This window comes from Micrasema longulum, unplaced genomic scaffold (assembly GCF_059751315.1).
Source record: "Micrasema longulum isolate JH-2025_06_02 unplaced genomic scaffold, ASM5975131v1 h1tg000215l, whole genome shotgun sequence".
NCBI classification, from domain to species: Eukaryota; Metazoa; Arthropoda; class Insecta; order Trichoptera; family Brachycentridae; genus Micrasema; species Micrasema longulum.
Genome location: NW_028277420.1, coordinates 1479646 through 1507618, shown reverse-complemented (window position 1 = coordinate 1507618; position 27973 = coordinate 1479646). Strand labels below are relative to the sequence as shown.

At 36.5% G+C, this 27973-nt stretch overlaps 1 protein-coding gene across 3 annotated transcripts; it reads right to left on the bottom strand.

The window, feature by feature from the left end:
- Window positions 1-9343: 9343 nt before the first annotated feature.
- LOC148283644 (coiled-coil domain-containing protein R3HCC1L) lies at window positions 9344-26306 on the bottom strand. 3 transcript variants are annotated; one of them, XM_088243561.1, is made up of 8 exons: window positions 26095-26306; window positions 25532-25702; window positions 24627-24703; window positions 21678-21735; window positions 20736-21511; window positions 11382-11618; window positions 10759-10864; window positions 9344-10440 (listed from the first exon to the last, which is right to left on the bottom strand). In XM_088243561.1, the coding sequence occupies exons 3-7, from the start codon at window positions 24661-24663 to the stop codon at window positions 10797-10799; spliced, it is 1176 nt and encodes a 391-aa protein (XP_088099687.1). In that variant the 5' UTR covers window positions 24664-24703; window positions 25532-25702; window positions 26095-26306; the 3' UTR covers window positions 9344-10440; window positions 10759-10796. The 3 variants fall into 3 exon arrangements, with proteins under 3 accessions (XP_088099687.1, XP_088099688.1, XP_088099689.1); XM_088243562.1 differs by having other exon boundaries at window positions 10775-10864; XM_088243563.1 differs by lacking the exon at window positions 21678-21735.
- Window positions 26307-27973: the final 1667 nt, after the last annotated feature.

Sequence of the window (27973 nt, the reverse complement as noted above, 5' to 3'; positions counted from 1 at the left end):
CAAAAAAAAAAATATATAATATACTGTAATAAAATATAGAACTGTGTTTTAAAGTTAAGTTGGTTTTAAAAAAATTAAAGAAATATATATATATTTCTATTTTTTTTAATAAGCTAAAGAAATACAATTAAAGGTTTAAAGCAGCTAGGTACATAATGTTATAAAATACAATATGAACAGAATATTAAGTTCTATTTGATAAGGAACATATACATTGATATTTAAAATTTACAAGACTCACGCTAAAGACATCGATGTTGTTAGCATATTGGTTCGCGAGTACATGCATCCGCATTACTGGCGAATTCGCGCTGTAATTGGTCGATGATGGACCGCAGTAGAACAAAGTATTACATCGGGTAACTCGACCAGGCACTCGCACATTAATCAAATTGATAAGTTCACAACAATCGAACATCGACATTATTATTTTAAACAAAAAAAGCAAGTCATTTAATTTTCGTCTGTTTTCTAATGTTTGGATGTTTAAATAATCATTTAAGTATGAGTAATTTATGTATTCAATCGGTATACTTAATTTAAAATTGATAAAACGCAAAAATTTATGCTGAACTCTTTCGATGTCCTTAACATGAACCCTGTAATGCGGTGACCATATAACTGAGTTATACTCGAGTTGACTTCGCACTAGGGCAATATACAATGTTTTCATTATGTTTATAGACTCAAAATCCCGTATCGTTCGCAGCAAAAATCCCAAGGTTCTCATGCTCTTATTTGTAATGTTTTGTATATGTTTAATAAAACTCAGTTTTTCGTCAAAAAGAATACCTAAGTCTGTCATCTCTGTAACTTTTTCTAAAGGTGAAGAATTTATTTTATACGTGAAAACGATGGGATTTCTGTTGCGGCAGAATGTCATAATTTTGCATTTTTGAATATTAAGAAATAAATTATTTTTTTTACACCAATTATACAAATTATTAATATTTGATTGCTGAGTTTCACAATGATTAATGTCCGATATTTTTTTAAATATTTTAATATCGTCCGCAAAAAGCAAAACTTCGACATCATGGAAACAGGATGTAATGTCATTTACGAACATTAGAAAAAGAACAGGCCCTAGGTGACTGCCTTGTGGAAGACCACTAGAGGCAGAAAAACAGTCTGATTTTACATTTTTGATTTTTACATATAGATACCTGTCAGATAGATAAGCTCGAAACCAATCAAGGATAGTTCCACGAAAACCCAAACCATACAGCTTACTTAGTAATATTTTGTGAGAGACTTTGTCAAACGCCTTAGTAAAATCGGTGTATATACTATCAACTTGATTTTTATCATTAAAGGCTTCCGATATGTAATTATGGTAAAGAATTAGGTTTGTGGCAGTTGACCGCGCCTTTATAAAACCGTGTTGTTTAATGTCTATTATATTTGAGACATCATGTTGAATTTGGTCAAGTATGAGTGACTCAAAAAGTTTGGGTATGACTGATTGGATGCATATAGGACGGTAGTTTTTAATATCTGAGTCGTCCCCCTTTTTAAAAATTGGAGTTATATAGCTAGATTTCCATTTGGAGGGAAAACATCCCATTGACAATAGTTTATTGAAAAACGTGGTGAGAGGTTCAGCTATAACTGAGGCACATTTTTTGAGAAAAATAGGCGGAACATTATCAGGACCTGCTGATTTATTTTCATCTAAAGAGAGTAGTCTCTTCTTACAAGACAACATATTAATTTTACAGTTTGAAAGCGTAATTGTTTTATCAAAAGTAAAAGTTGGAATCTTATCATCTGGAATAGGTTCATCATACACTTCCTTAAAGAAATTTGCAAAAAGGTTTACAATATTTTCAGTGCTTCTTATAAATATAAAAATTAATCGCCGTGTTGTGTCTCGCAAAAACTCGAAAATGGCTCGACAAATTTACATGCGGTTTTTTGCAAAACTTTCTAATTCACGTACTGAAGGTTTATAAATAATAACATCTCCAATATATTGAGTAAAAAAAAAATAGAAACATATATGTGTTTTCATCGATTTTCCAGGGTTGCATTCAACTGAAATGCATATTCCAAAAAAATTGTAGAATGTTATTTTTTTATAAATTAAAAAAGTTTGTATTTTAACGTTTACAAACATCAATTATTTTCAATGGATACTGAATTGATTAATTTCCGAACAATTTCTTAATTTCTACACGTTAACATATTATTAATGAATTTGTAGTAATGTTTAAAAAAAAAACGATATTTGAGACATTTTTGAAAAACGGATTCTTACACATAAATGCATCACTGCCGGTAAGTAGCGTGGAGTATGACATTTGCAAAAATTGTTCTTTATTAGAAAAATTATTTTTCTATGTTTTGGAATTCAACCACAAACAAGTACCAAGGTACCTATGTAATTTTATTTTATTATATTTATTTATTATTTCACGTTTTACACAAAACTTTTTTTTTAAAATATGAATACCGCACTGGGCACAACCCGTGTCGAGCCATTCATTTACATGATTTAATATATTATACTTATAGTGTCTAAAAAATATATTTAAAATACATATAAAATATTACATATTCACATTTAAATCCACAGATATAATATTAAACAACATTATATTATTAGTACAGCTCAAACATTTCTCCCGGTGGCCCAACATCCGCACAAATGCCAAATATACGAGTATATGACATATATTCATAGAGACACTGTGTAGATACGAAACACGAAATGCAAAAATAATTACATATTAACAAGTTTACTGCTTTGGTGGGGTGACCATCTCCTTGGGACCCAAATCAATTAAATCCAATATTTGAATATTAAAAATGTTTAGTTTTGGAATTCAACCAAATACATGTACTTAGGTACCTACATATTAATGAAAAGTATTTTTCCTTTTATCCGGAAAGTTTTTGCACGTTTTCGCGATACAGCAATTTTTCTTTTATTATTATTAATTTATTTATTGACGGACTTATTCGGTCCATTCCAACAATAATATACACATTTTTTGTACAAATAAAATTAAGGCTAGGACAAAAAAAAATTACTACCTCAAGACAAGACCCGGTCTATCTTGGTTCTTTATTTTCTTTTGGTTTCGAATTAAATGTCAAGGTCACGCCGAAACACGGCTGACGATCAAATAATTACTAAATTCGCGTTGGGCATGGGTTGAGTGCCATAATTTTAGAGGGCTCAGGGTAAATCACGCTCTGAATTTTCTTAATTAACACATATTCCTGTATTTTCTCCATAGATTATTGGCACTAGAGCAGTGATTTTTGCAAAATTTCGATTTAAGCACAACGAGGCCTCTTAGCCAATCACATCAGAAGATAGAACGAAAAACTTACCCATATTAAAAATTTATAAATAGTTTAAAAAAGGAATGATAAATAACGTGTGTCCTTATTTACGAAATAACGTTTGTTGAACCAGTTTATAGCAGGCAAGCCAACGTTCGGGAATAAAAATAATTTTTAGTTTTGGAATTCGACCATAAACAAGTACCTAAGTGCCTACATAAATTCAATGTTTGAATATCAATAGCTTTAAGTTTTGGAATTCAATCATAAACATGATCCTAAGTACCTTATTTTCAATGAAGTCTTTTTCCTTTAGTTCAAATAGTTTTTGCACGCTTTCACGACACAATCAAGCATTTTTCTCTTCATTTTAAGACAATATTAAATTTAATTTTAACTGCAATATACAAACAAGAAATATGAGAGCGTCAAATAATTTAACTTGCGAACAACCTAGAATTAACAGAAAAAAACAGTTTTGTATGTACAGCAATAAATTTCTACAATTCACTTTCTAATGACCTAAAAAATATACAAAACAGTTCTTACAGCCCGTGTTAGTTATATGTAATGTTAAATTATCGACTTTTTATCAAAACTATTGTGACATAATAAATTATATGCCCTCAGACCAGCACTTTTGCTGATTGGAAATATTTAGTACTAAAAAATATGTAATATAATCAAATATTTAAAGTTAAAACGATGTATTTTGTCATTTTCGTAATTTATTTTGGTTTCGAATTAAATGTCAAGATCACATAAAAACACGGCTAGCGATTAAAGAATGACTAAATTCGCGTTGGGCATGAGTTGGGTGTCATAATTTTAGAAGGCTCAGGGTAAAACGCTGTCTGACTTTTCTTCATCAACACGTATTCACGTAATTTCTCCATAGATTGTGGCACTAGGGTAGTGATTTTTGTACGATTTTGATTTGAGCACGATGAGGCCTCTTACCCAATCACACGTGGAGATAAAACAAAAATAAACCCTTATTACGAATACACAGGGTGTTCTTTAAACCCTGTCACATCCGAAACCAGGATGATCAGTATGGGCAAGAAGAAAAATTAGCGTATTAAAAAAAATGTTTAGAACAAACTTTTTTTTAAAGTATAAAAAAAAAAAAATGGTTGCGTACTTCTGCAGAGGAGAAGCGAGGGGGGCACCACCGCGCGGTTGACGGTATTTCAGACTCCCCCCTTCCCCCTCCTCGTTTCTCCCCTGCAGAAGTTAGCAACCATTTGTTTTTTTAGATATTTTATTTTTGTATATTTTATTAGTTCTAAAAATCTATTTTAATGTGCCAATATGTCTTCTTGCTCATACTGATCATCGCGGTTTCAGATGTGACAGGGTTTAAAGAACACCCTGTATAAATAGCTTTAAAAAAGTCCAAAATAAATAACGTGTGTAATTAATTACGAAAAAAATGTTTGTTCAACCAGCTAATAGCAGGCAAGCTAACATTCGGGCAGGACAACGTCTGTCAGGTCCGCTTGCGTTGTATAAAAGGTAATGTTCGTATGTGTATCCTCGATAGACCGAATAACTACTGACTGATTTACGTGTGGTATTCAGCGAAATGTAGATCTTTGCCATGAACATATTTATTAAGTATAAAAAAAGTTAGGAGGGTAAATGTTTTTTTCTTCGTTATTCAGGGCTGCATTCACCGAGAATGCATATACGAAAAATTGGATGAATATGTTATTTTTTTGTTTAAAAAAAATATTTTTTTTAATTTATAGAAGCATTAGTTTTCTTATGAATCCCAGACAATTTATTTTCTTAAATTCCTTATAATTTCTACCCATTTATTTATTTTTACTGGATTTTTGGTAATACTAAAATAAAAAATATTAACTGTCATTCAAAATCGCATTCCTAAATAAAGTGTGCCCCCGTTGGAGAGAAAAGCAGAGTTTGACATTTGCAAAAAGAATTCTATATTTGAAAGTTAATAATTTTATGTTTTGAATTGCATAATTAATAGACCTATTGCATTCTCATCCTGTTTAAAAAAAAAATCTGGACCATCTAGTCAAAAATCGGCTAGATTGGTTTGTTGAAAGCAATAATTAAGATTCTTCCGAATTTTCAAATTGGATTCAGGAGAGGAAAGGAAACGCGTGATAACCTTCCTGTTTTGTTACAGACATCCAAATCGCTTTAAGCAAAAAATAAATTTTAATAGCTTCCTTTCTAGACATCAAAGGAGCTTATGATAATGTCTAAATTCTGCTTCTCACAAAAAAACTCTCTTCTCTGAAGTCCTGTAAATAATCTTTTCCTTGGTAGCTCCGTTGATATTTTGGTTAACGGTCTCATAATAGGATCTAGATCCATTTGGAAAGGGCTTCCTCAAGTAAGTCCCTTGAGTCCTCTTCTTTTTAATATTTATACACATGATATTTTTCACTGTCTTAGACATTCTTGTAATTTTTTACAATTCGCAGATGATCCTAACATTTATATTTCAAAAGAACTTACTTTTCTGTTTAATTCTGAATTAATCATTCCTTCCCAATTTTCTGATTAAAAATTTTTGCATTGGATTTACCAACTAAATTAAATTTTTGTGCTTTCATTTCGATTCTAAATTAGATTGGCATACTCACATTTAGCATATTATTTCGAAATGTAATAAAAGCTTTAATATTTTTAAGTCCACAGCTGGCGTTTCACGGGGATCTCAACCCAAGACCCTTGAACTCCTTTACAATGCTCTTATAAGATCGCACTTGGATTATGCTTCATTCTAGCTCAAACCACTACCTAAATATTTGTCTTCTAAACTCGATAAAATTCGATTCAAATCACTTCGTCTTATTTCTGGCTGCATGAAACCTACTCCAACTAATATCTTACAGGCTGAAAATGTTGACCCCCCCTTCACATTAAAAGACAACAACAAGCGGATTCGTTATTCATCAAACGCATCCGTTTTCAATATCATCCTGTTCTGTCTAAAGTCCAATATCTTCATTCCATTTGCAATAATTCTCCACTTTGGCGTAACAAATATCACCCTGCTTTTTCGATTAGTCACGAGCGTTTTTCCTATTTCACTACTAAGATTTTTCAAAATCATGCTTTACCACTTTATCCTTATCCGTATTTTAGTTTTTGATCAAACGTGGGAATTTATCTCGATCTTCGCTTTTCTAAATTTCAAACTACTCACAGATCGATTTCTTGTATTAATATTGAATTTTCAGAAGTTATTTACTGTAAGTGGCCTGACCACAAGTATGTATATATTTACCGATGGTTCTAAATAAAAAAGTGGCGTTGGCGCTTCCTTCCTTTGTGAACAAGACAATTTGTATTGGTATTTTTAAACTCCCTTCTTTGCTCTCTAATTTTAATGCTGAATGCATAGCAATTTTCGAATCTTCGAATCCATATTGAAAAAATGAACTATGCGCACTTCGTTACTTTACTGATTCTCTCAGCTGCTTAAAATTACTTCAGTCATCTCCATCCCTAACTTTTCATTTATCATCTGTAATATTTTTGCTTTTCTTTTTAAATTATATCAGTGCGCCAAAAATATTGTTTTTTGAACTAGAGAGAGGTAATTATTCTAATGCCGATATAGAGTCAATGTTAAATATTTAGTCTACAAAAACGTAGAACTAATATTGATCCCATATATATTTTACACATACTAAATGGTATAATCGATGTTCCATCATTACTGGGACAAGTAAAATTTCATATTCCGGCTTGTAGGTTGAGAAACAATGAAGTACTGTTCATCGATCAGCATAGAACAAACTATGGCCTTAATTCTCCAATGACCCATCTTTGCCGTATTGTTAACTCAAGATAAGATCTGGACTTTTTTGGTTTACAACAAGCACTAAATAAATAGTCTAGATCTTGTCTTGATGTCCCTTATGTTTGTCAATGCTTCTTTTCTTTTTAAAAGAAATGTTTTTAACTATTCTTTTATTGAAATATTTAAACCCTATAAATTGTATAAATGGACAATGTCAGTCAATAAATGAATAAATAATAGCGCGTGTAAACTCAATAGGTCGTGGATTGTAACTTTTTGCCATACCAGGTCTGGCTGGCCACTGTTGCACTCCACCCCATTTATTAAAAAAATTAGACTCCAACGCCTGCGAATGTTGAGGCATTGGAGATCTAAATAACTTTTTTAGTCCTTTAATGACTGAGAGGCAAAAATTATTTGATATTTTACTTGTGTTTTGTATAACCTTTCCAATTAATTTATAAATTCTTTCTTGTACAAATTGCTTATTGATCAATTTTGTTTATAACTTTTTGTGTCTTAACTGTTCCTTATGATTTGTAATATTTTGTTCATTGTAATAATGTGTTTTAATTAATTCTGTATTTTTACAATAATTTTCTCTTACATTTTTAGGTTTACATAAAATATTTTGACTTCATTATTGCTCCCTTGCGTTTATTTTTTAAAATTATTAAAATAGTTTTTACATGTTTTTACGCACAATCAGGCATTTGGGTACAAATGAAATATCAAGCTCACGTCAAAACTGGCTGGCGGTTAAAGAACAACTTAATACGCACTGGCCATGACCGAGTGTTTGAGTATGAGCTAAATGTCATAATTTTAGAGGGGTCGGGGTGCATTTATGTCTGATATTTCTTCATACAAAAGTATTCCCATATTTTCACCGTGGATTATGGCACTATAAATATTTACCATCGGCGCGTCTCAATAGTTTTGCTTTATTGATGAAGTTTACTATGGGAACTAGAACCATCCAAAAACCCATAAATACGTCCAGTTTTATCTGCAATCTTCAGGCGCACGGTATACGAGGGTTGTCTGAAATGTTTCCGCCCTCAACATGAAGATGGCAGCACTCACCAAGATGCAAGCGTTGAAAGGTACCCATAAAAATTTCGACCGTTTTGCATGCGCAGTTATTTTTTGGCAGTCATTTAAGTGAGTTTTTATAAGTGTTTTTGTAAAAATGAGAGAAGAAAGAGGAGATATGGAAGGTTATGAAAAATACACCATAACACCCAGACCAATTGAGAAAAAAATCTTTCTTGAAATTTTTTTTTCTTTAACTGGCGGGAATCGAACCTGCGACTAACCAACTACGCCACAGCGCCCGGGGCAAAAATATTTATTTTTGAAAGGCAATACGCCTATGCAAATTTGACACTGTGTACGGGAACTCTGCTCCATCGTATACCACAGTAAAATTTTGGGCAGCTGAATTTAAACGTGTACGTACCAGCTTGGATGACAATGAACGTTTGGGATGGCTAAAATCTCCAATCACTGACAATAACATCGCCCAAGTTTACCAAATATTGCTGGACAGCCATCGGATTAAGGAAATAGATACAGAGTCTATGAACATGTCCAAAGAACGTGTTTGTTGCATATTAAAACCGGATTTAGGCATGAATAAGCTGACCGCGTTTGTTCCCTTCGGACCAAAAACATGTTCGAATGAACATTTACACCGCTCTATTGGCGCAGCTAAGCCGCAAAAAATCAGACTATTGGCGCCGATTAATTACGGTAGATGAAACATGGATTCACCAAGCTACTCCAGAAACAAAAAAATCAGTCCAAACAGTGGACTGCAAAGGGGGAATCGGTCCCGAAAAAGGCAAATACTGTTCCTTCAGCTGGGAAAGTGGTGGAGACTGTTTTTTGGGATAGTCATGGAGTTATCTTCATCGATAACCTAAAAAATGGAAAAACTATTACGGGAGCATACTACACATCGTTAATTGATAAGTTAATATTAAAGGACTATATCCAATAATTGATATCAAACGTTGGATTGCGTTAATTTAATCTATATATGAGTATGTACTCAAATCTAGCAATAGCAAAGCATTGCGGGGTTCAGCTCGTTTACTATATTTATTCCCTGTCAATTATTATGGCTTAACACAAATTTATTCAGTTTTTATAATTGACTTGTGCAGATCCACCGGACGGTATCCGCCGCCTCCTTCCCGGCTCCCTCGGCCGCTCATTGTCTCGGGAAACATTCGAGGTAAAGACAATAAAGTAATAAAACATATGTTTATTTTTATTATCTAGAATCATTATTACAATTGTCTAAAGAGATACTTCTGTCACGTGACATGGCACAATATATGGATTTAAACTTAATTGTTTTTTTTTTTTTGTATAATTAAAGAAAAATATTTCACATCATAATATACACATATTATTTATGGAACACGTAATGCGAATAAAACTTTTAATAAAATATCCCATCTAGCTAATCGTAGGTTAGGTTAGATTAGGTGTATAGAATTAACGGTAAATTGCTTGTCCAATAATAAATGTTATAAAAATAAGGATACAATACCGAGTCAAGTGTGCTCAGCTCATTTTATAACAAAGGAAATATTTCACTTTGATATCACAGAAGTATGTATTTATCAACTATATAATGTATATTATTTAAGAGCCCCCAAATCAGAGAGAGCTCGTTCAACATCTCTAGCGGCGATGAGATACAAACATTTTCATGCGCCACGCTCGCGCCTGGGTTATGCCAGAGTGGCGGTCTCCGTCTCTCCGGCAGCCAGAGCGGAGCGGTAGTACCATTACGGGTAGACAATAATCGTATCATAGCTAGTCTAGCGCATCAGGGTAAAGCGTAATATTATTATTGCCAATCGAACTGTAGTAGTTAGCCGATGGCTCTGCAACTTGTGGCTTCATCTAGATACTACACACCAAATTAGTTTATTACAGTGCAAACATTTGTACATCTAATTATAAATATGGTAACACACGACAGAGTTCAGTTTAGGATTCCGTACTGATTGCACAAGTCCCTTATTTAATATTTAACAAAATAGAGGCATTTGCAACCGCCTTATTTATTACGTCATATCAGAATCTCCATCATTAATCTAAATTTCATTGTTTGGCGAGTATCACAATCTTTAATTAATTCGAGCTTAGCTATTACGTCGATTATACACTGGAGAAGGTGTCCGCTGAACACAATATAGTGACCCTGAAGAGGTTGACCGATGTTCCGAACGTCTTCACCTCGGATCAGCCACGAGTCCTCCAAACCTTTGTCCGTGGATAGTGAGGGAGTGTCGGGTCCGGTGAGGTGATGATGGTCGTCGAGAAGCCGTTAAAATCTAACAAATGCAAAACAGAACAATTCAACACGGCAATTGGAACATTAATATTTTGTTTATAATTAAATATTCGTAAATGATGAGATAAATATTCGTAACAAGATGGAATGCGTAACACTATGAGCCAGTTGCAGCAAAAAAGTTTTATCTTGTTTTTTTCATGCAACCCATTTTGCCTGTTTGTCAAAAAATATTTAGCTTTAAACATAACTCTCTTAGTCCAACTGGCCCTGAGAACTCAGAGGGAGGAATACGGAAGCCCTTCACAATGACGGTACAATTTAAGATAAATTCTCCCGAGCGGTTATTATATCGTACCTGGAACAGCACTGACCTGGGACAGTGGAGGAGGGGGCTCAGGAAGTGTCAGCGAGGGACCCGTCCCAGGCCGCCTCCCGGTGTCGGGCAGCGAGGCGTTTCTTCTCTAGAAAGTGAGATAATATTCACAACAGGTTAATCACAAACTCGACTGCCCCATTTCATTACATCTAGACAAATACGTATAATATTTTTTTCTCATGCTCGGGCGGAATAATGCAGTAATAAAAAACAACTGTAAGTTTGAATTAATTAGGTTATTTTTATTTTAGGTTTGTATCTTTTGATATATATTTATGGTTTTTTAGTACAAATTTCGACCAACTGTTCTTTTGACCAATCTGTTTTTTGCTAGAAGTTTTAAATAAATAAATAATCCTGAAAAGTCAATCTAGCGGATATTAGTCGGCTTATCGGCGCGGTGCACTAGTTAGTGTGTTTGCCTCCCGCGTTTGGTTCCCGGCCGAGTCGACATAAAATATATATTTGAAAGGGTGATAATCGCTGTAACGATTCATAGACTTTGGACTGCACCTGCAGCGTAAAACTTCAAATCGAGCTGCAATTGCGATACGAATGCAGCGCCCTATGCACCACCGGACGACCGTCTTCGTACAGCGTACCTCTGGCTTGCGTGAGCAGGCGTCGCTCCTCCAGGCGCTCCTGCGAAGCCGTGGGCAGGCGCAGGCCCAGCGCGCCTGTCACGAGGCGGCGCGCCAGCGCGGCGCACGTCTCGGGCCGCGTGCGGTACGGCTGCAGCCCCCCCGCGCAGCGCCGCGCCTTGTTGCGCGACTCCTGCGTGGCCTCCTGCAGCGAGCGCGTCCGCACCATGGGGTGGGAATACGCCAGCACCTCTTGAGCTGGAATCGGGCCGTGAAGAAGGTTAAGTTAAGGTGAAGTCTATTAAATCAAATTAATTAACTCATTATATTTTGATAAGTATCAGTATTCGTTTCGTCGGCCTCGTGGTGTGATGGTCAGCGCGTTTGCCTACCATGCGAGAGGTCTCGGGTTCGATTCCTGACATGGTTGATATGAAATATTTATTTAAAAGGGTAACACTAGAATATTTCATGGTCCCTGGACTGGTACCTGAAGAGTAAGACTGATCACCTTACCTTCATGTAACAAAATTTGATCGAGATATGCTGCGATCGGTGTACCAATCCAGTGTCCTATTTACCATTAGGTGCGGAAAGGGAATGATTATGACTCGCGTTCTAATGCTCATCGAAAGCCCCATTTTGGGGACACATTTACCCGAATCCATTTCAGAGGTCTTTCGGCCTCTACAGATCGGCACATTGCAAAAACATTTTGTTTTAGCTTTAATGGATAGTCAATTACTTTTTAATTTTTTTAATGATTTCCCGATAGGTGATAACCGTCAGTGCACCTTAGCATGTATCATTGTTGCGCTTGCAATATTCATTAGTGGCATATTTCAAAAATTTAAGTAGATAATTTAAACAGAGTACCTTTTGATTGCGGATTTTTTTTAATGTATTTTTTTATTGACAATGAAATAACAAATATTTAAGTATATTTTGCTGAAACAAAGTTGTGTAATCTTCGTAAGAAAATAAAAATACTTTAAAAAAGAAAAATCACTTAGCGGATATCGCAGGCGCAGCGATGATACGGTGGCTTTGTCTGTCGGCCTCGATCTAACCTTCCCAATTCCGATGGCTTGTTAGAAAACCGGGAAAAACGATTCCAACTGGAGTCGTCACCACCGGCAATTCTGCCAACCTTATCACTTTTTTTTTCCTGTATCAAAGACACCCGATTCAGACAAATAAACAAAAAAAAAACAATCAATTCGAGACAAAAACCTAGCATCGACCTACTCAAAACCTGGCATCGCCATAGATCTATCAACCATACAGTATGAAAGCCCGATCCTACATATGAAGACAACGTCCTTAACAACAGCGCAGCGGGGAAAGGGCAACTCGGCCTGACTCCCGGCCGATGCACGCCTCCCGGCTCTACTCGTCAGTGCGTTAGTAGATAAACCCTCTTTCCTTTTACGGACACGGACAATACGCGACTCGAGTTCAGTTCTGCATTGCCGCCATGAAGATGAGCAGATTGTAATAAACAATGAACACTTAGATTCCTCGCAGGGCATCCATTTTCTACCAGACCATAGACCATATTTCTACATAGACCCACGAGGTATTTACATTTTGAAACCAAACAATCTTAGATTTAAGTATGTTTTGAAACTGATGCTATCTTTTAACAAGGAATAACTACAGATTTAAATGTGATTTAAAACAATTCTGCGGTGACACGGAAAAGGGGCATAAGTCACGATGGCGTAATTTTACAGCATGACTGTTTTACTGACTGGCTCCTAGAGCCTAGATGGTTTTTTAATTACTACAAAATATATCAGTTACATTTGTTATTTAATGGAATATATTTCAATCCAGGGTTGTTTATGAGTTGACATATTCATTGCTTGTAAAAATGACATATTTATAAATATTGAAGACACGTGCCCTTTTTCCCTGTTAATTTTTTTCCTATACTTCAATCGTATTAGCACCGAGTGCACTTAGGCCAAAATTAGAGCATATGGTGTCCACAAAGATTCTCACTAGGATTAAAACAGAAAAATACTGAATTTTAAGAACACAGTATTTTTGGTAGGCAGTGGTTTAACTTTGTGAGGAACAATAAAATAAGGAAAAACGGACTCAGCAACATTTTGCATAGTTTTGCTGTTATTGTAGGCTGAGAGGATAAAACGCCATATCACTCTGTCTTTGAATACAGATCTCGCTACCTCTACATTCATAAATCTTCTTATGCACATGCGCCCATTATTACAACTTTTAACATTGGATTTGGTCTTGCCATGTACGTATTTAGTTTCACCACGCATTCACCTGAGAGATAGCATTTTGACGGCATTTAGCCTACTTTCATACTTGTTTTTCTGTTCCCATACTTTGCTCCCATAAATAAGCGTCGGCACCGGGATTCCACCGCGAACTGCTAATTTTGCCTTCTGTGACAAAAAATTCATTTGCCAATGTTGATTCAAGTAATCTGATACGTGCATAAATGAAAAGGTCACTAACATGGTCGGTCATATGAAACGACTGAATGACTGTAAAACAAATATGACCGGTAACGTAGGAAGAGGACAACCAAGACGAGATCATCGAAGGGCATCTATGACAAGATGCAAGAATGCGGAAGAAGCTATGAATGTATGTTAGGACACCACATGTGCAGTTTAAGAAATGAAAACAGAGTTTATTTACATATTGAACATTAGTATATATTAAAAAAATAACAATACAGTAATTAAATTAAAAACATCAATCAACAATTTATTCGGCCGCAGTCTTCGGCTAGTTTTTTTGTAAAATTCGTGGCAATTTGAGGTGGCGCGGCGTGAGGATGGAGTTCAACAAAAGATATGCCTTTTTACCATATGATAAATGAATGTTATTTCGTTGCACCGTTGTGGCCAAGCTATGTCACTGCTAGCGCAAGCCGACTTGTGCTCTTTTTCCGCATTACAAATTTGATGAAAAAATAATCATAAGAAGGCGCAACTCGAATTAGGTCTTTTTTCTTTGACACTTTTTTACAATTATAAACTTAGGTCCAAATGTAAAATCGAATTTTTATTGTCGAAATGAGAAATACATCAACTGGTACCCATTTCCCTTGAGTGTCATTAAATGGAGTTTCGAATGGCAGTAAAACCCCAAATAGCGAAAAAACCCGACTTGTGCCCCTTTTCCGCGGCACCGCAGAATGAGGAATTCCACTGTTTTCTAATTTATTTTTTTCTATTAGCGTACTATTTAACTAAGGAAAAATATTTTTTTTTTTTTTTTTGTGCGTTTTTTACAAAGATATGATTTTTTAAAGTTACATTTATCAAATACCGCACCAAATGAAACGGTTGGCGTTCTTACTTTCACTGACCGCGGTAAGTTGTATTTCTCCAGCCAATAACAAAACTGACAAGAATCTATGGAATATTGCTTTGATTACTTCATTGAGTTGATTGTAAAGTGCTCATTTCTATGTTATGGTTGTTTTTACGAACGTTTCGATTTGGAAAACCTAGAAAGTTGACATAATCTCTGGTTGCAATGTCAAATTATATTCTTTTTTTTCTATGGTCAAAACGTTCCTTACACGGTTCGGGGGCTTTTAAGCGGAAACCGGAAATACTACACGTAGATATAAGGAGTGACGTCATTATTTACGATTTTAAAATGAATACTATTTTTAACATTTTTTATTTATTTTTGGGTCCGTTTTTGAGATATTTCATCATACTCTAAAATTTTTAAATATTCACGTGTACACGAAAACATTTTTTAAATTTAATTCCAGGTTGGGCTGGAATTCCTCATTGCGTGTATTAATAAATTGAATCCAAAATTTAATTTAATAAATTAATATTTTTTTATTAAAAAATCATGGGGTAATTTATATAACTAGGTAACATCAAAATCAGCCTATTGAGAGTTGAACACTAAAATAGATCGTTATTTATTTAAAAATGACTTATCACTGTACAATTTTAAAGGAAAAATTATCATATATGCCGACGACATTGGACTATTCTATCAAAATCAAACTGACGTATTAACAAACAATGACATAAACGAAGACCTAACTATGTTGACTAAATGGACAAACATTTACTTACTTACGCTTAATGAAAAAAAAAGCAATATTATCCATTTGTTAATCTAGAAAAAAAATGCCATAAAGTAGATGCTTACATAAATGAAAAACGACTAATTGAACATGTTAAATATTTAGGACTCCTAATAGACAGACAATTGACATGGACAACTCACATCAATAATGTAATTAGCAAAATAGCAACATTATCGAGTCTTTTTAAAAAAATCAAAAACTTCGTTCCAAAAACTGAAAAAATTCTTATGTATGAAGCCTATTTCAAATCTAAAATATGTTATATGCAAAAAGTATGGGGAACAGGAAACCGAAATGACATAAACAGACTACAATGACAGCCAACAAACAATGTATATTAGATCCGATGCCAACATGGCTTTTGAAAAAATGCATTAACGTATTAGCTCCATTTTTAACAGATTTATTTAATACATCCATGGAGCGCAGCATTGTTCCGAGAGCCATAAAAAAAGCAAATGTAACTCCACTTTTAAAAAATTCCCAACTAGATGTGGAAGATCTTTCCAGTTTTCGCCCTATTTCAAATCTTCCCATCGTATCAAAAATACTAGAAAAAATAGTTTCTCACAGGCTCGTTAACTATATCGAGCGGAATTCTTTATTTTCGGTAAGGCAATCGGCATACCGACGTTTTCATTCCACGGAGACGGGAGTGATAAGAGTACTGTCTGACATTATAACGTCGGTGGACTCTGGTAATCTGGTGTTGATGGCTCTTCTGGACATGAGTGCTGCATTTGATACTGTAGACCATAATATTTTGCTTGAACGTCTGGAGAAAACTTATGGTATCCGTGATCAGGCACATATGTGGTTCAGTTCATATCTTAATAAAAGAGAATATGCAGTCGTGTTCCAGGGTAAAAGCTCAACCAACTTTCGGGTGTCTACAGGAGTGCCTCAAGGGTCAGTACTCGGACCACTTCTCTATCTCCTTTACACTAAAGATATAGAGAACATTATCAAAGAATGTGGATTGTGGTCGCACTGCTATGCAGATGATACGCAGATTTATTTTTATTGCAAACCAGGCGAGAGAAGTGCGCTTGTCAATTTAATTGATGGATGCATCAAGAAAATAGGAAACTGGATGGCTGAAAACAGACTAACATTAAACCCATCAAAAACTGAACAACTGTGGGTGGCTTCAGCCAGACGACAGAATTTGATCCAGGATACGGCTCTACCCAATGTAGGGAGTGCCGTTTTATCCACCGTTAAACTACTGGGAGTTTTACTCAATTCTGACCTATCTCTTGACGCTCAAATTAGTAGAACGATAAGTTCATGCTTCTACCAGCTGAGACAAATTAAATGCATACGCAAAAATTTGCCGGTTGATGCCGCCCGTCAATTAATAAATGCGTTTGTAGTGTCTAGAGTCGATTATTGTAATGGTATCTATGCAGGTCTACCAATGAACAAAATGACTCGCCTACAATCTGTATTGAATGCCGCAGCGAGATTTATTTTCGGAATCTCTAAGTTCAGTCATATCACTCCACTACTTCGGGAACTACACTGGCTACGTTTTCCACAGAGGGTCGAATACAAACTCTGTTGGCTTATGTATAAGTCACTGCACAACTCGGCTCCGGAATATCTAAGGGAACTATGCACACCAGATGAACTAGCTGACAGGCGTCTCACGCTTAGATCAGCTACGTCTACGGCGAGAGGAAAAGTTATTATACCTCTACGCAAACAGCGCACTAAATTTGGTGAGCGCGCATTTGCGGTCGCAGGCCCTATGGCATGGAATGCTCTCCCAGCAGAGGTGCGAGGCTGTGAAAGTGAAGTGATGTTTCGGAAAAAACTTAAAACCCACTTGTTCTCTAAATCATTTGAATAAATCCGTAACACGTGACAACAAAATAAATTATTTTAATTAAATTACAAATTTAAAAGCTTCGATTAAATTAACTTAACAATAGAATCACCATGTAAAGCGCCCTTGAGGTATTTTATTACGAAAATGGCGCTATATAAGTTATCCACAATAAATAAATAAAGCAAAATAAAATACTGAAGCTAGTATATGACCTTCCTTATCTAACACCAACTAAAGAACTAAACAATTCAATGTTAATGAATTTTATCAAGTGGAATCTTTGAATTTTATTAATAAGTTAGCCACTGATATCATTGTAGACAAAAAACTAAAACTTGAAATAAAATTGTAATAAACACGGACATAATACAAGAATATCAGAAAAATACCACATACAACATTCCAAAACGGGACAGGGACAATCAAGACTAATAAACCAGGGACTGAAATTATACAATAAACTACCAAACAAAATTAAACAAAAGATTCGGACAAGTTTTTCAAAAGATGTAAAAAATATTACTATCAACAACCGAGTAAGAATAAAAAATTATATATTATTTTTGTAAGAGTTAATAAATAAATTTTCAAATGATTTATCTAATTTGAAAACACTCAGCTTTATGAAAGGTGAAAAATATTTAGTGGGTCGTTAAGAGCAGCAGCAGCCGGCGACTAAGTTTTTATCTGTTTGCTATTGTGAATTTCTTTTTTCAAAACTTGTCCGTATCATGGCGGATGGAGAATACAGTTCTACGTATGCGAAAGAACCAGAATCTTGAACGAGTGTTTTTTTTATCGTCGGCTGCTCCGAGGTAAAAAGCCTGAAAAACAAAATGCAGCGGAGAGTAGTCCGCCATGTAGAGTAGTGGTTGGCGCATTCGCCTACCACGCTTCCGGCTCCAGGTTTAATTCCTGGAAATGTCAATATGAAAAATAGTTTTATGTGTGCTTTTACACTCCAATATTTCATTGCCCTATGCACCATCACATACGAATAAGAAAATGGAGTGTGACGCGCAGATTGGGAAATTATTGCAGCCGGCGGCCAGCAGCCTGCGCGAGGCGAATGGGAGACCGACTTCACTCGACCATCTAACCATGAAGGAGAAGTAATCTAATCGGCAGAATATCTAGCTAGGCACCTGCCAGTTTTTTTATTTATTCTAATGACAGAAATATACAAATACGAAAGGAATTTATATCTGGTAATGTATTGTTAGTTGTTATTCAGTTGAAGTGCTTGAAATGGAAATCGGGGACTCCCCAAAAAGTCAATCTCACGGAAACCATATTGCCTTATGCACCGCCAGATTATTCAGTAAACATTTCCATTTTGAATGTTCATTTTCAAATATTTGAGTGACGGTCTCCCGGTCTCCACAGGTGAACAAACTGAATTATTATATGACAATGTATTTATGTGAGTTAAGAATTTTTAAACCGCCATTAATATTTTGCTTAAAATGAATTTTCATAAACAATTTTTTTTAGAAAATATCTAGTTGTCACTAGTGACAATAAAACATGTTTTTATGTTATCATTAATATTCTTTCACATTTTAGCCTTGAACTAGTCATAATTTAAATGGGCTATCAATGATTTAACCCTCTCGACTGCTAAGCAGTTATTCAAGAATCTAATGAGAAATGCTAATATTTAAATATTTTATCGACTATATTGTTTCCCAAACACACTTCGGATTTGAAAATAATGAACACTTCCAAGAAAAATCTTCCATATTGCTAGTCCACTTCTAATGGAGTTAGCGAGATGCCAAAATAACCATGACGCATCATATTGTCGTACAGAGGTTGTCAATTATTTCTTGTTTAGAAATAATAACAAACCTTATGGTCTCGCTTAGCGGGGCGCATTGTTTTAATCGTTATTATTGTTTTTTTGTTGAATGCGGGGCAAAGTGCCCTGTTATGTTTTGTCGAACCTTCTATTTCCATCAATGCGTGCTAAACGAAAATAGAGAAAAATGTATCTTGGAGTTGGTTGAAGAGAAGGAAATATGGAAGTCTAGGCATTAACAGGGCTTGTGACATGTTTAGCAGATACTTTAAAAAGGATATGTTGAAAATCGGAATAATCGGCACGCTCATAGAAGATGTATGAATTTAGAGGAAGTGAGGTCTTTAAGCAGAGACAGATATTGATATGGTGTTCTTTCCTCTGCCTACTCGCATGGTGAATCGGCGTGGTCATTTGTTTCTTTTTGTTTCATTTGTAGAATAATTACTTCTTCTTAATAGCTAACACATGTTTATTTTCTGTTGCTGTACCCATTATAATAAATAAACACATTTTTTAAACTTCTTAATTGACAATCATTAGGTTCCATCATAAACTATTTTTATGTATTTTAGTGATGGCTTTTCCAGTAAAATACGGACCTCTTAAGTTATTCTATTATTTTAAAGGTAATTTATTAAATTAGTATTCATAATAAATTCACTCATTCACAATTAGTGGATCGGTTTTAATAGCAGGCGGGGAATATAAAGTAATGACTTTTTTCTCTTAAACAAGAGTGAGTCTGTATTAAAGATTTTTCTTTTTACGGTAAATTATGCTGATCAGTCAGGAAATCGTGGGAAATAATACACTTTATGCATCTGTACCTTAAAAGATAAAACACGGGAGTCCTCTTTTTGCTGTTTTGAAGTTAAAAATGCAGAAATTAACGCAATTAGCCGTGAATAAAATACCAAAATCCACTTTCTTTCATAAAAAACATTAATAGTCCGAGATATGCTATTTTAACATGCACTATGATTATATCATTTGACTCAAAAGTTATTTTTTGGAAATCACAAAATCTTGTTTCCTGAACGTTACATGCAATGTGACTCCCGTTGTTTACTTACTTTAAGGTACACATATAATTGAAACCTTAATTGAATAAAAACCGAGATCTTTTTCATAATAACATACGCGCAAACCACTACACCACGAAGTGGATCAAAATTAATAATTTCAATTTCTCAAAAATAAATTAATTTTTATAAAACCGGTAACTAGTGAACGAAACTAAAAAATAACAGATTATATAATTAATTTTATTGTTCCCAAACCTTTTAGGGGAATTTGACGTCAGTAACAATCCTGTTAAAATTTTATGACCCGATTAAGAACACACATATATTGTTGTTTGGCAGTCTAAGGGTCAAACAAAAATACAGGAAAAGTACAGTGACTTGTAAAGTAATCATTACATCACACAGTACAGTGTACAGTAAACCTTGAATATTAACTTGGTATTTCCTTTCACCCACTCACCAGGCTCAATAACTAATAACTCATAAACTGGGCAGTGAATATACCGACCGTTCCCTGCATGGTATAAATCCCTTCACAAATACAAGGCAAGGTACCGTGAAATGCAAGTTGCAAACTATGAAGCAAACAATACAACGTGCAGCTCACCTATCTTGGTGCTGCTGAAGACCAGGAGGGCGTGATTGTCATCCACCCACTTGATCTCGAAGCCTGTGTCTTTGAAGTCGGAGAACACGGCCAGCAGATCCAACTCCCGGAACTGGGCGGGAAAGTCGTACACCTCCAGCACGTGCGACAGCGGCGAGGGTTCCAGGGTGGGCGGGGGCTCGCGGGGGCTCTGCACCGTGACGCGCCCCACGGCCTGCGCCAGTTCGGCCAGTAACGCCGGCTCCAGGCACTCGCCGTCCTCGTCCAGCATCGCCTCCCAGTCGTGTTCGGCAGGGTCGAACACCCTCGCCGCCCTCTCCGCCGCGCCGTCGCCCGGCGCCTCCTCGGCCGGGGCCGGAGCCGAGATGACGAGCTCGTCAGAGGGGAAGCTCTGCTTGATGAGCCTCCTGTTGCTCCGGTTTATCTCCCGCGTGGCGCGGCGCAGCTCGCGGCCGTCCGTGTCCTCGTCCTTATCGGGCGGCCCCATGATGCGCCGCGGGCCGCTCACATGTTGCGCAGGATCATGGGCAGCGTCGCCAGGATGGCCAGCACCTGCAGCAGGAGCAGCACCGCCGTCAGCACCATCCTCGCGCGCGTGTGGCGGCCGGTACACGTTGCAGAACGCCTTGTCGGGGGCCCGGCGCGGCGGCGTGGCGGGGGCGGCGGAAACGGCGGCAGGGATGGCGGCGGCAGGGGCCGCGGGGGCGTGCGAGCGTCGCGCTCGGGGTACGTACACTTCGCGGTCCGGACGCCGAGTCTTCACCGGCGTATCACTACTGAAATATGTTCATTTCCCACATGTTGTAAACAAATAATGAATTCCAAACTAACTCTCTACAAATAACAAAATACGAACAACATAGCATTAAAGGAACGATATCAATAGTGGAGTAGTGGAGAGACGAGTGTCCGGCGGTCTAGTGAGAGGATGGTTAGTGTTACCTGGTGGAAGGTGGGCGGCGGGCGCGGGGGGGGCGGTAGGCGGCGCAGGGGGGGGAGCCTGCAACAGAGAGCCACTTTCACTCTGCGCAGTTATATAATACATAGCAGATGGGTGGGCAAACATTGGCGCAAGATTACACAACACAGTAGGAAGTGGAACATGTAACACATTTGGTTCCACGGCCCCATTGTATTACAGACTGTTCTGGCAACTTTGTGGCTAATTGCAGCCTATCACCATATTGTGTATATAGTCACCATAAGATATCACCGCCATCGTACTGGACAATATAACTTGCCAACACAATTACTGTCAAATAAATGACAAACAAATGTACATATTCTAAAACATTTTACTGTAATAACTTGGGGGCTCATTTAATTATTTAAAGGATATATTTAATATGAATATACAAAAGAATGTAAATAATATGAGCCATTTTTTCAATAGTCAAATAATGAATATTTATAGCACTAACTTTGTAGATTCTATATCTCATAATCAATGTATTAACATATTACAATAGAGATGAAGAACATTTTAGAGAGGGTAATTTGTTTATTTGTTTAAATTTAATGTTGTGCACACAGTGCTACGTTAATAAAAATCTAGACAATATTACGAACAAAAAATAAACTTAACACAGCACCAATTACGTACACAACACAATATATGAAACAACTATCTAACAGTACAACAAGATGTAAGAAGAATTTGTGCTTTGTGTGAATTTACTAGTGATTGTGTTTTTATTGTTGTGAGTATGAAATGTAGTGCGTGGAGTGAGGTGTATGGAGTAATGTGTATAAGATGTGGTGTTTATGTAGTGTGTATCCTGGTAGTACCTAGTTTAGTATTAATTGTTTCTGTTTATTTTCAAAGAGGCTAAATGATACTAATATTACAGTAACTTTAAACTTTGAAGTAGGGCACACATAAGCAAATTCCCCTATGTGCTCCAATAATAACATTAGTAATACTAAACATTAAAATCTATAAGACTCAGCTTCCGTTTGTAGCAGAGAGCTGAGTCGTTAAAGATGTCTAAATCGTACATCTTCTCAATTTTAGAAAAGTTACTAACTGCTCTTCCTAAGAGCGAATTTTGAGCTGCTCTGGTGTTGCATTTGTTGTAGCTCAGTAATACAGTATGTCGAGTGCGACGAATAGGAGTATTATTAATTAATATAGAAGTCTAGGCATCTACAGGGCTTATGACCTGTCATCGGCTGGTTTAAGTGGCCACTTTAACTTTAAGTGCACACAGCTTAACATTCACCATTCGGCCCATATCTGAACATTCAATTCCTTCAATTCTTTCATCTATTGGTGTTGTGAAGTTAAAGAGCAGAAACCTTTATTAATGCGGGTGAGATTCATCTAATTGAATTATTTCACCAACATACTAGGCAACGCCTGAAAATCTTACTTATTCAATTTCTATACTTTTTCATGGACCAGGGCCCAAATTACAATGGGAAGTTAACATTTATCTTCAATTTTATCTACACAGTAAAATTAAGTTTTCTCCACGAAAAGCAGAATATGCGTACAAATTTTTCTTCTAAACAATTATAAATATGTTTCTTTTTTTGGTGGTACCGTGTGTGTTGGATTTGTTCAGACGTTTCGGCTACCATTGCAGGAGCCATCTTCAGGGTAAACTGAGTGTTTTGTAGGAAAAAGTGTGTGTTTAAGTACTAGTAATTTGTACCGTGTCGCAGTCGGCAGTAGGTACATTTCTATTCTCTCTATCCCAAAAAAGAAACATATCGATAACAGTGACCGTGAAAACCTTCGCACCTATGTTCAATTATAGGTTACCGACGAAGATATTTTAAATGTTTATGCAAATATACTCATTTTCGTACACAAATATCGGTTTTTCTTTTTAGACGGTCGAAGATAACGCTGTTTACTTCCCATTGTAATCGGGGCCCTGGTGGATTTATCTCGAGTATATTTTGAGTATGTCCAAATTTTAAGACTTGCCTAGACTTATATACTACCTTCTCTAAAATGTTCTTCTCCCAGGGAGTTCAATCCAAATTTTTGTAGACAAGGATGTCTACAAACATTTGGACATACTCAAAATATTGTTGATCAATATATTATTTAATGAGGAACTTTAGCCCTACGGGCAATTGGATACAAAAATGATTTCTTGCGTGCGGTAAAAATAAGAGCATTAAACTGTATGGTAAAGTTTCCTACAAAAAAATAAATGAATAATATTTTAATTAAAAAAAAAACTATTTTGAACAACATCCCTGTTTCTATGAATCGACCGATAATAAGAGAGTTTTGGAAGATTTCCAGTTTGCTCGCTGTCAATGGACTGATGGGTAGAACTGATCGAGAATAAGCGAAGAGAACCTCTGACGTCACAGTTATTTCAGAAACACAAAACTTTAAAAAACCATAGCGCTGATAATATAATATATAAAAATTGGAAAAAAAATTTTGGCTTAGTACAATCGTCTACTAACGATTTTTATTTTTTATTTTAATCCACTGAATTTCCTTATTTAACCTTGTTTTAATTTACTCAATTGAATAATTTTGCCAACTGCTCCTTAGTCATAAAATAAACAAAATTTATTAAAATGATCCAAAATAAAAAGTTTATTTGAGTTTTTTTTCAGTTTTTCAGAATTACATTTTATGATGTAATACAAAAGCAGTCGGTATAAATATGTGGTTGGTGCGTAAACAGGTGTAAATGATATGTATTGACGGGGTCTACGTTCAAGGCGCACAGAAGGAATGCGGTAATGTGTTTTGATATTGCCCATTTGAGTTTAGGGTGCCGATATACACGAGTATATTATATTCGTGAATATAGAAGGGCCAATTTTTATTGAAACTCGACGGGACAGTGTCACAACACACTATCGCATTACCGCTTTAAACGTAGGCCCCGTCTATAGGCGAATAAGGAAACATACTTGATTGGTCATCGTCCCGGTTGTTCGGGACCCCCATAGTTGCCCTTGAGTCTCCTAGGGGGCAGGAAAGGGGGCGCCTGAAAGTGGACAAATAGTCAGCTGGCAGACGTACAAGGCTCCGGTGATCGATGGGAATGTCCCTACATGATTCGTGTTAAAGTTTTTGCTGAACTTTTTGACATTAATCTTTAAATGTACAAGTACTTAAAACCTACATTATTTCGCAGAAAAAACTTCAATTCAATCATCATCATTCCCCTTTCCACACCCAGTGGCGCATAGGGCACCGCATCGCTAAGTCAAATGTGGCGTAGTTCCATCATCGGTCAAATGAAGGAAGGGCGATCATTCTTACCCTTCATGTGCTAGGCTGGGAACAACGAAATATTGTAGTTTAAAAAATCTTTAAAATTAATAATTTACATCCACCCAGCGAGAAGTCGAACCCGGGACCCGAAGAATGGCGGACGAATGCACCGACTGCTGAACAACGAAGCGGGCGGACTTGATCGGGACTCTATCCGATAGCAGCCATCGAGTCGAAAACACCGATCCAGGGTTCCGGTTCTTTTTCACACACAGACGGTATTCTTCATCCGTTTGGACACAGAGATACATAATCAACGGGACGGGAATAAATGTTTATTGTACTGTGCCCTCGAGGAGATTTTCACTATAGAGCGGAAACATCTCCGTGTCCTGATGATTGAACAAGTATTGAGCATATTTTGGAGTTATTTTCTTTTATTCGTAAATACCTACTTACTGAATTACTTGGAAAATGAGAAGCAAGTTGCGGCAGAGCGAGCTCCGGCGAACCTCAAACTTCCCGATCCGGATTCTGCAACACTCCGCGGAACGGCGAGCAGTCTCCTAAATGCCAGTATTGAGATTATACACATTACCCGAGTAACTGGCGCTCATGGCAGACCACGGGTCGGCGCTGCTCTCCGGCCCCGATGGAGAAGGACGCGAGGCGCGGACCCGGGGGGCCCTCGGCCGGGAGGCGCAGGCTCTCGCACGATCGGTGCACCAGGTAGCGCCGGTAGTTACTGCACGCCGGGAACACCAGCACGCTGCAAGTGTTACATACTACAGTCTGCGTTATCCCTCATCTCATCGTCGCCGAATAGGCTAGAAATAATCGAATGTTATTTTCCAATAGGCTCCGATGTTCCGGAGGTCAATGAGAATAGGCGAGATACTCGCGAGTGCGAATACACACGGTCCGCTTTATGTAAGACTCTGTTACGGCGCAATCGTGAAATACTTTCACTTTCTGTTATTACACGAATTGTGACATCTCTTCCTCGTCGGAGCTGCTGACTTCTTACCGGCCGAGTGTTGATATATTCGCTTCCGAAGACGCGCGTACCTTTTTGCAATAAAAAAACAGCGACATTGATAAGCTTCAGAAAAGTGTTATTATACTTTATTTACTTATATTCCAATGAAGCGGGTGACTTACCAATTTTCCTTTTTCTGTTCCGCGAAACATTTTATTACGGCAGTTACGTCATCCACGAAATAAGTATCCGCTAAATTTAATAACTGATCGACACTTTTGGAACCCAGTTTGGTATTTTGGAGTAAATAGTGAATATTTTTCGGACAGTAATAACTAATAACACTCAATGACAGCGCACGTCGACCATCTTAACTTTTGTTGTAATTTGTAATAGCTGTAATGCGCAAGCGCGACAAGCGTCATTCTCAAGGTCGTCACCGCGTGTTCCTAAATGTACTGCGGCGCTACGCTGCGCGCTATTACGTCTAGAATATTATTCTACTTTTTACTCTGTGCTCATACCTACTTATGTCATACGACTGTTATTATTATGTACCTACTATCTACTTTGCTGATTACTATGGTTCTGAAAAGCGCCAATGTTTAAATAACATCACACACGTTTAAATAGATACTATATACGAATTTAATTGGTATATGAATAATTTTTAATCAATAATACCTATAGATTGATAACTATATTTTCTAACATTTTTGAACAAGTCATTAAAGACAGACTCGTAAAATTTCTTTTATCCACTAATCTTCTCTCATCACAATACTACAGATTTCGAAAATTATCTAATATGAAATGTGCCGTTTTTGATTTTGTTCAAACATATAGACCATTAAATTAGCTATCTTTTCAATTGAATGGCCATCCCCTCAATTCTCCTCTTCTTAATTTTTATTCATCTTAACTTTTTTTCTTTTTGTTATATAATTAACATTAGTGAAATAATCCTGATTATACTTTTTGTCAATTACTATAATACTTTATGTACTTCTTAACCAATAAGAGCCCTCTGGGCGTTTATTCAATAAACAAAAAATACATTTAAAAAAAAAGTAAATGCTCAAAATGAGTTCCATTATTCGCTATGCATAGACTACACCTTTCAATAAAATTTCTTTTGAGCCTACAGAATACATCTTCCTTTTCTCTTATCTTCGTTTAGGCCTTGGGTAGTTTTTACTTCAATTGTTCAATGGAGGAATATTCCGATATGTACGCCAACTCTTTGTAAAACCCCAGATTAAAAAATCAACGGGATTTAGGTGGGGACCTAGGGACCTAGGAGGCCACACTATGAGTTCCCCATGGCCAATCCATCAGCATAATGATGGGGCGACCAGACTGGAGATATTCTAGATAACTTCTAACCGAGGAGCAATAAAATGACTTGATTGGTGTTATATTAAAAAATTTATGAATCGGACATCGCCGCTCTTATAGAGAAAAAAGGCTAAATGCGCTCTACAGCGCAGCGACGCGCGCAGCACATTAATATTATTATTATTAAACCTGGCGGCCCTTATCTGGGACCATAGATGCAAGCGCTCCAGAGATGTTATTTGCACCGGGAAAAATGCTCTAGTGAGCACAGTTAAACTGACGGACGCGGGCAGCTGAACTTCGCAGACTGACCTCTAGGCAGCGCTGCCGATGTCCTAATGTGAAGAGTCGTACGAGAGTTTTTTAGTAAAAAATATATGTTTTTTTTTCCTTTCTACTATAGATATGAGTTTCGATTTGTGATCTAATAAGCTGCCCCTATAATAAAGACGGTAATAGTCACTTTCAGGGACAGAAATTAAAATATCGAGACTATTAAAATATGTTTAGGATTGTGAGGCACTAGGCCTCACGCATCCCAATAAACTCTTGGCCACTTTTTTTACCAAGTATGGAGGATCCTTCCCCTTGTTATGTATGCGTCAATTGAGACACGGGGGTGATGCCTACATACTCAATTCATATGTAAACTCAATACAGAGTTATTTAGTTTCAAAAATAAATCAAAGAAACCAAATGTAAAAATATTCCGCAATGTGAGCG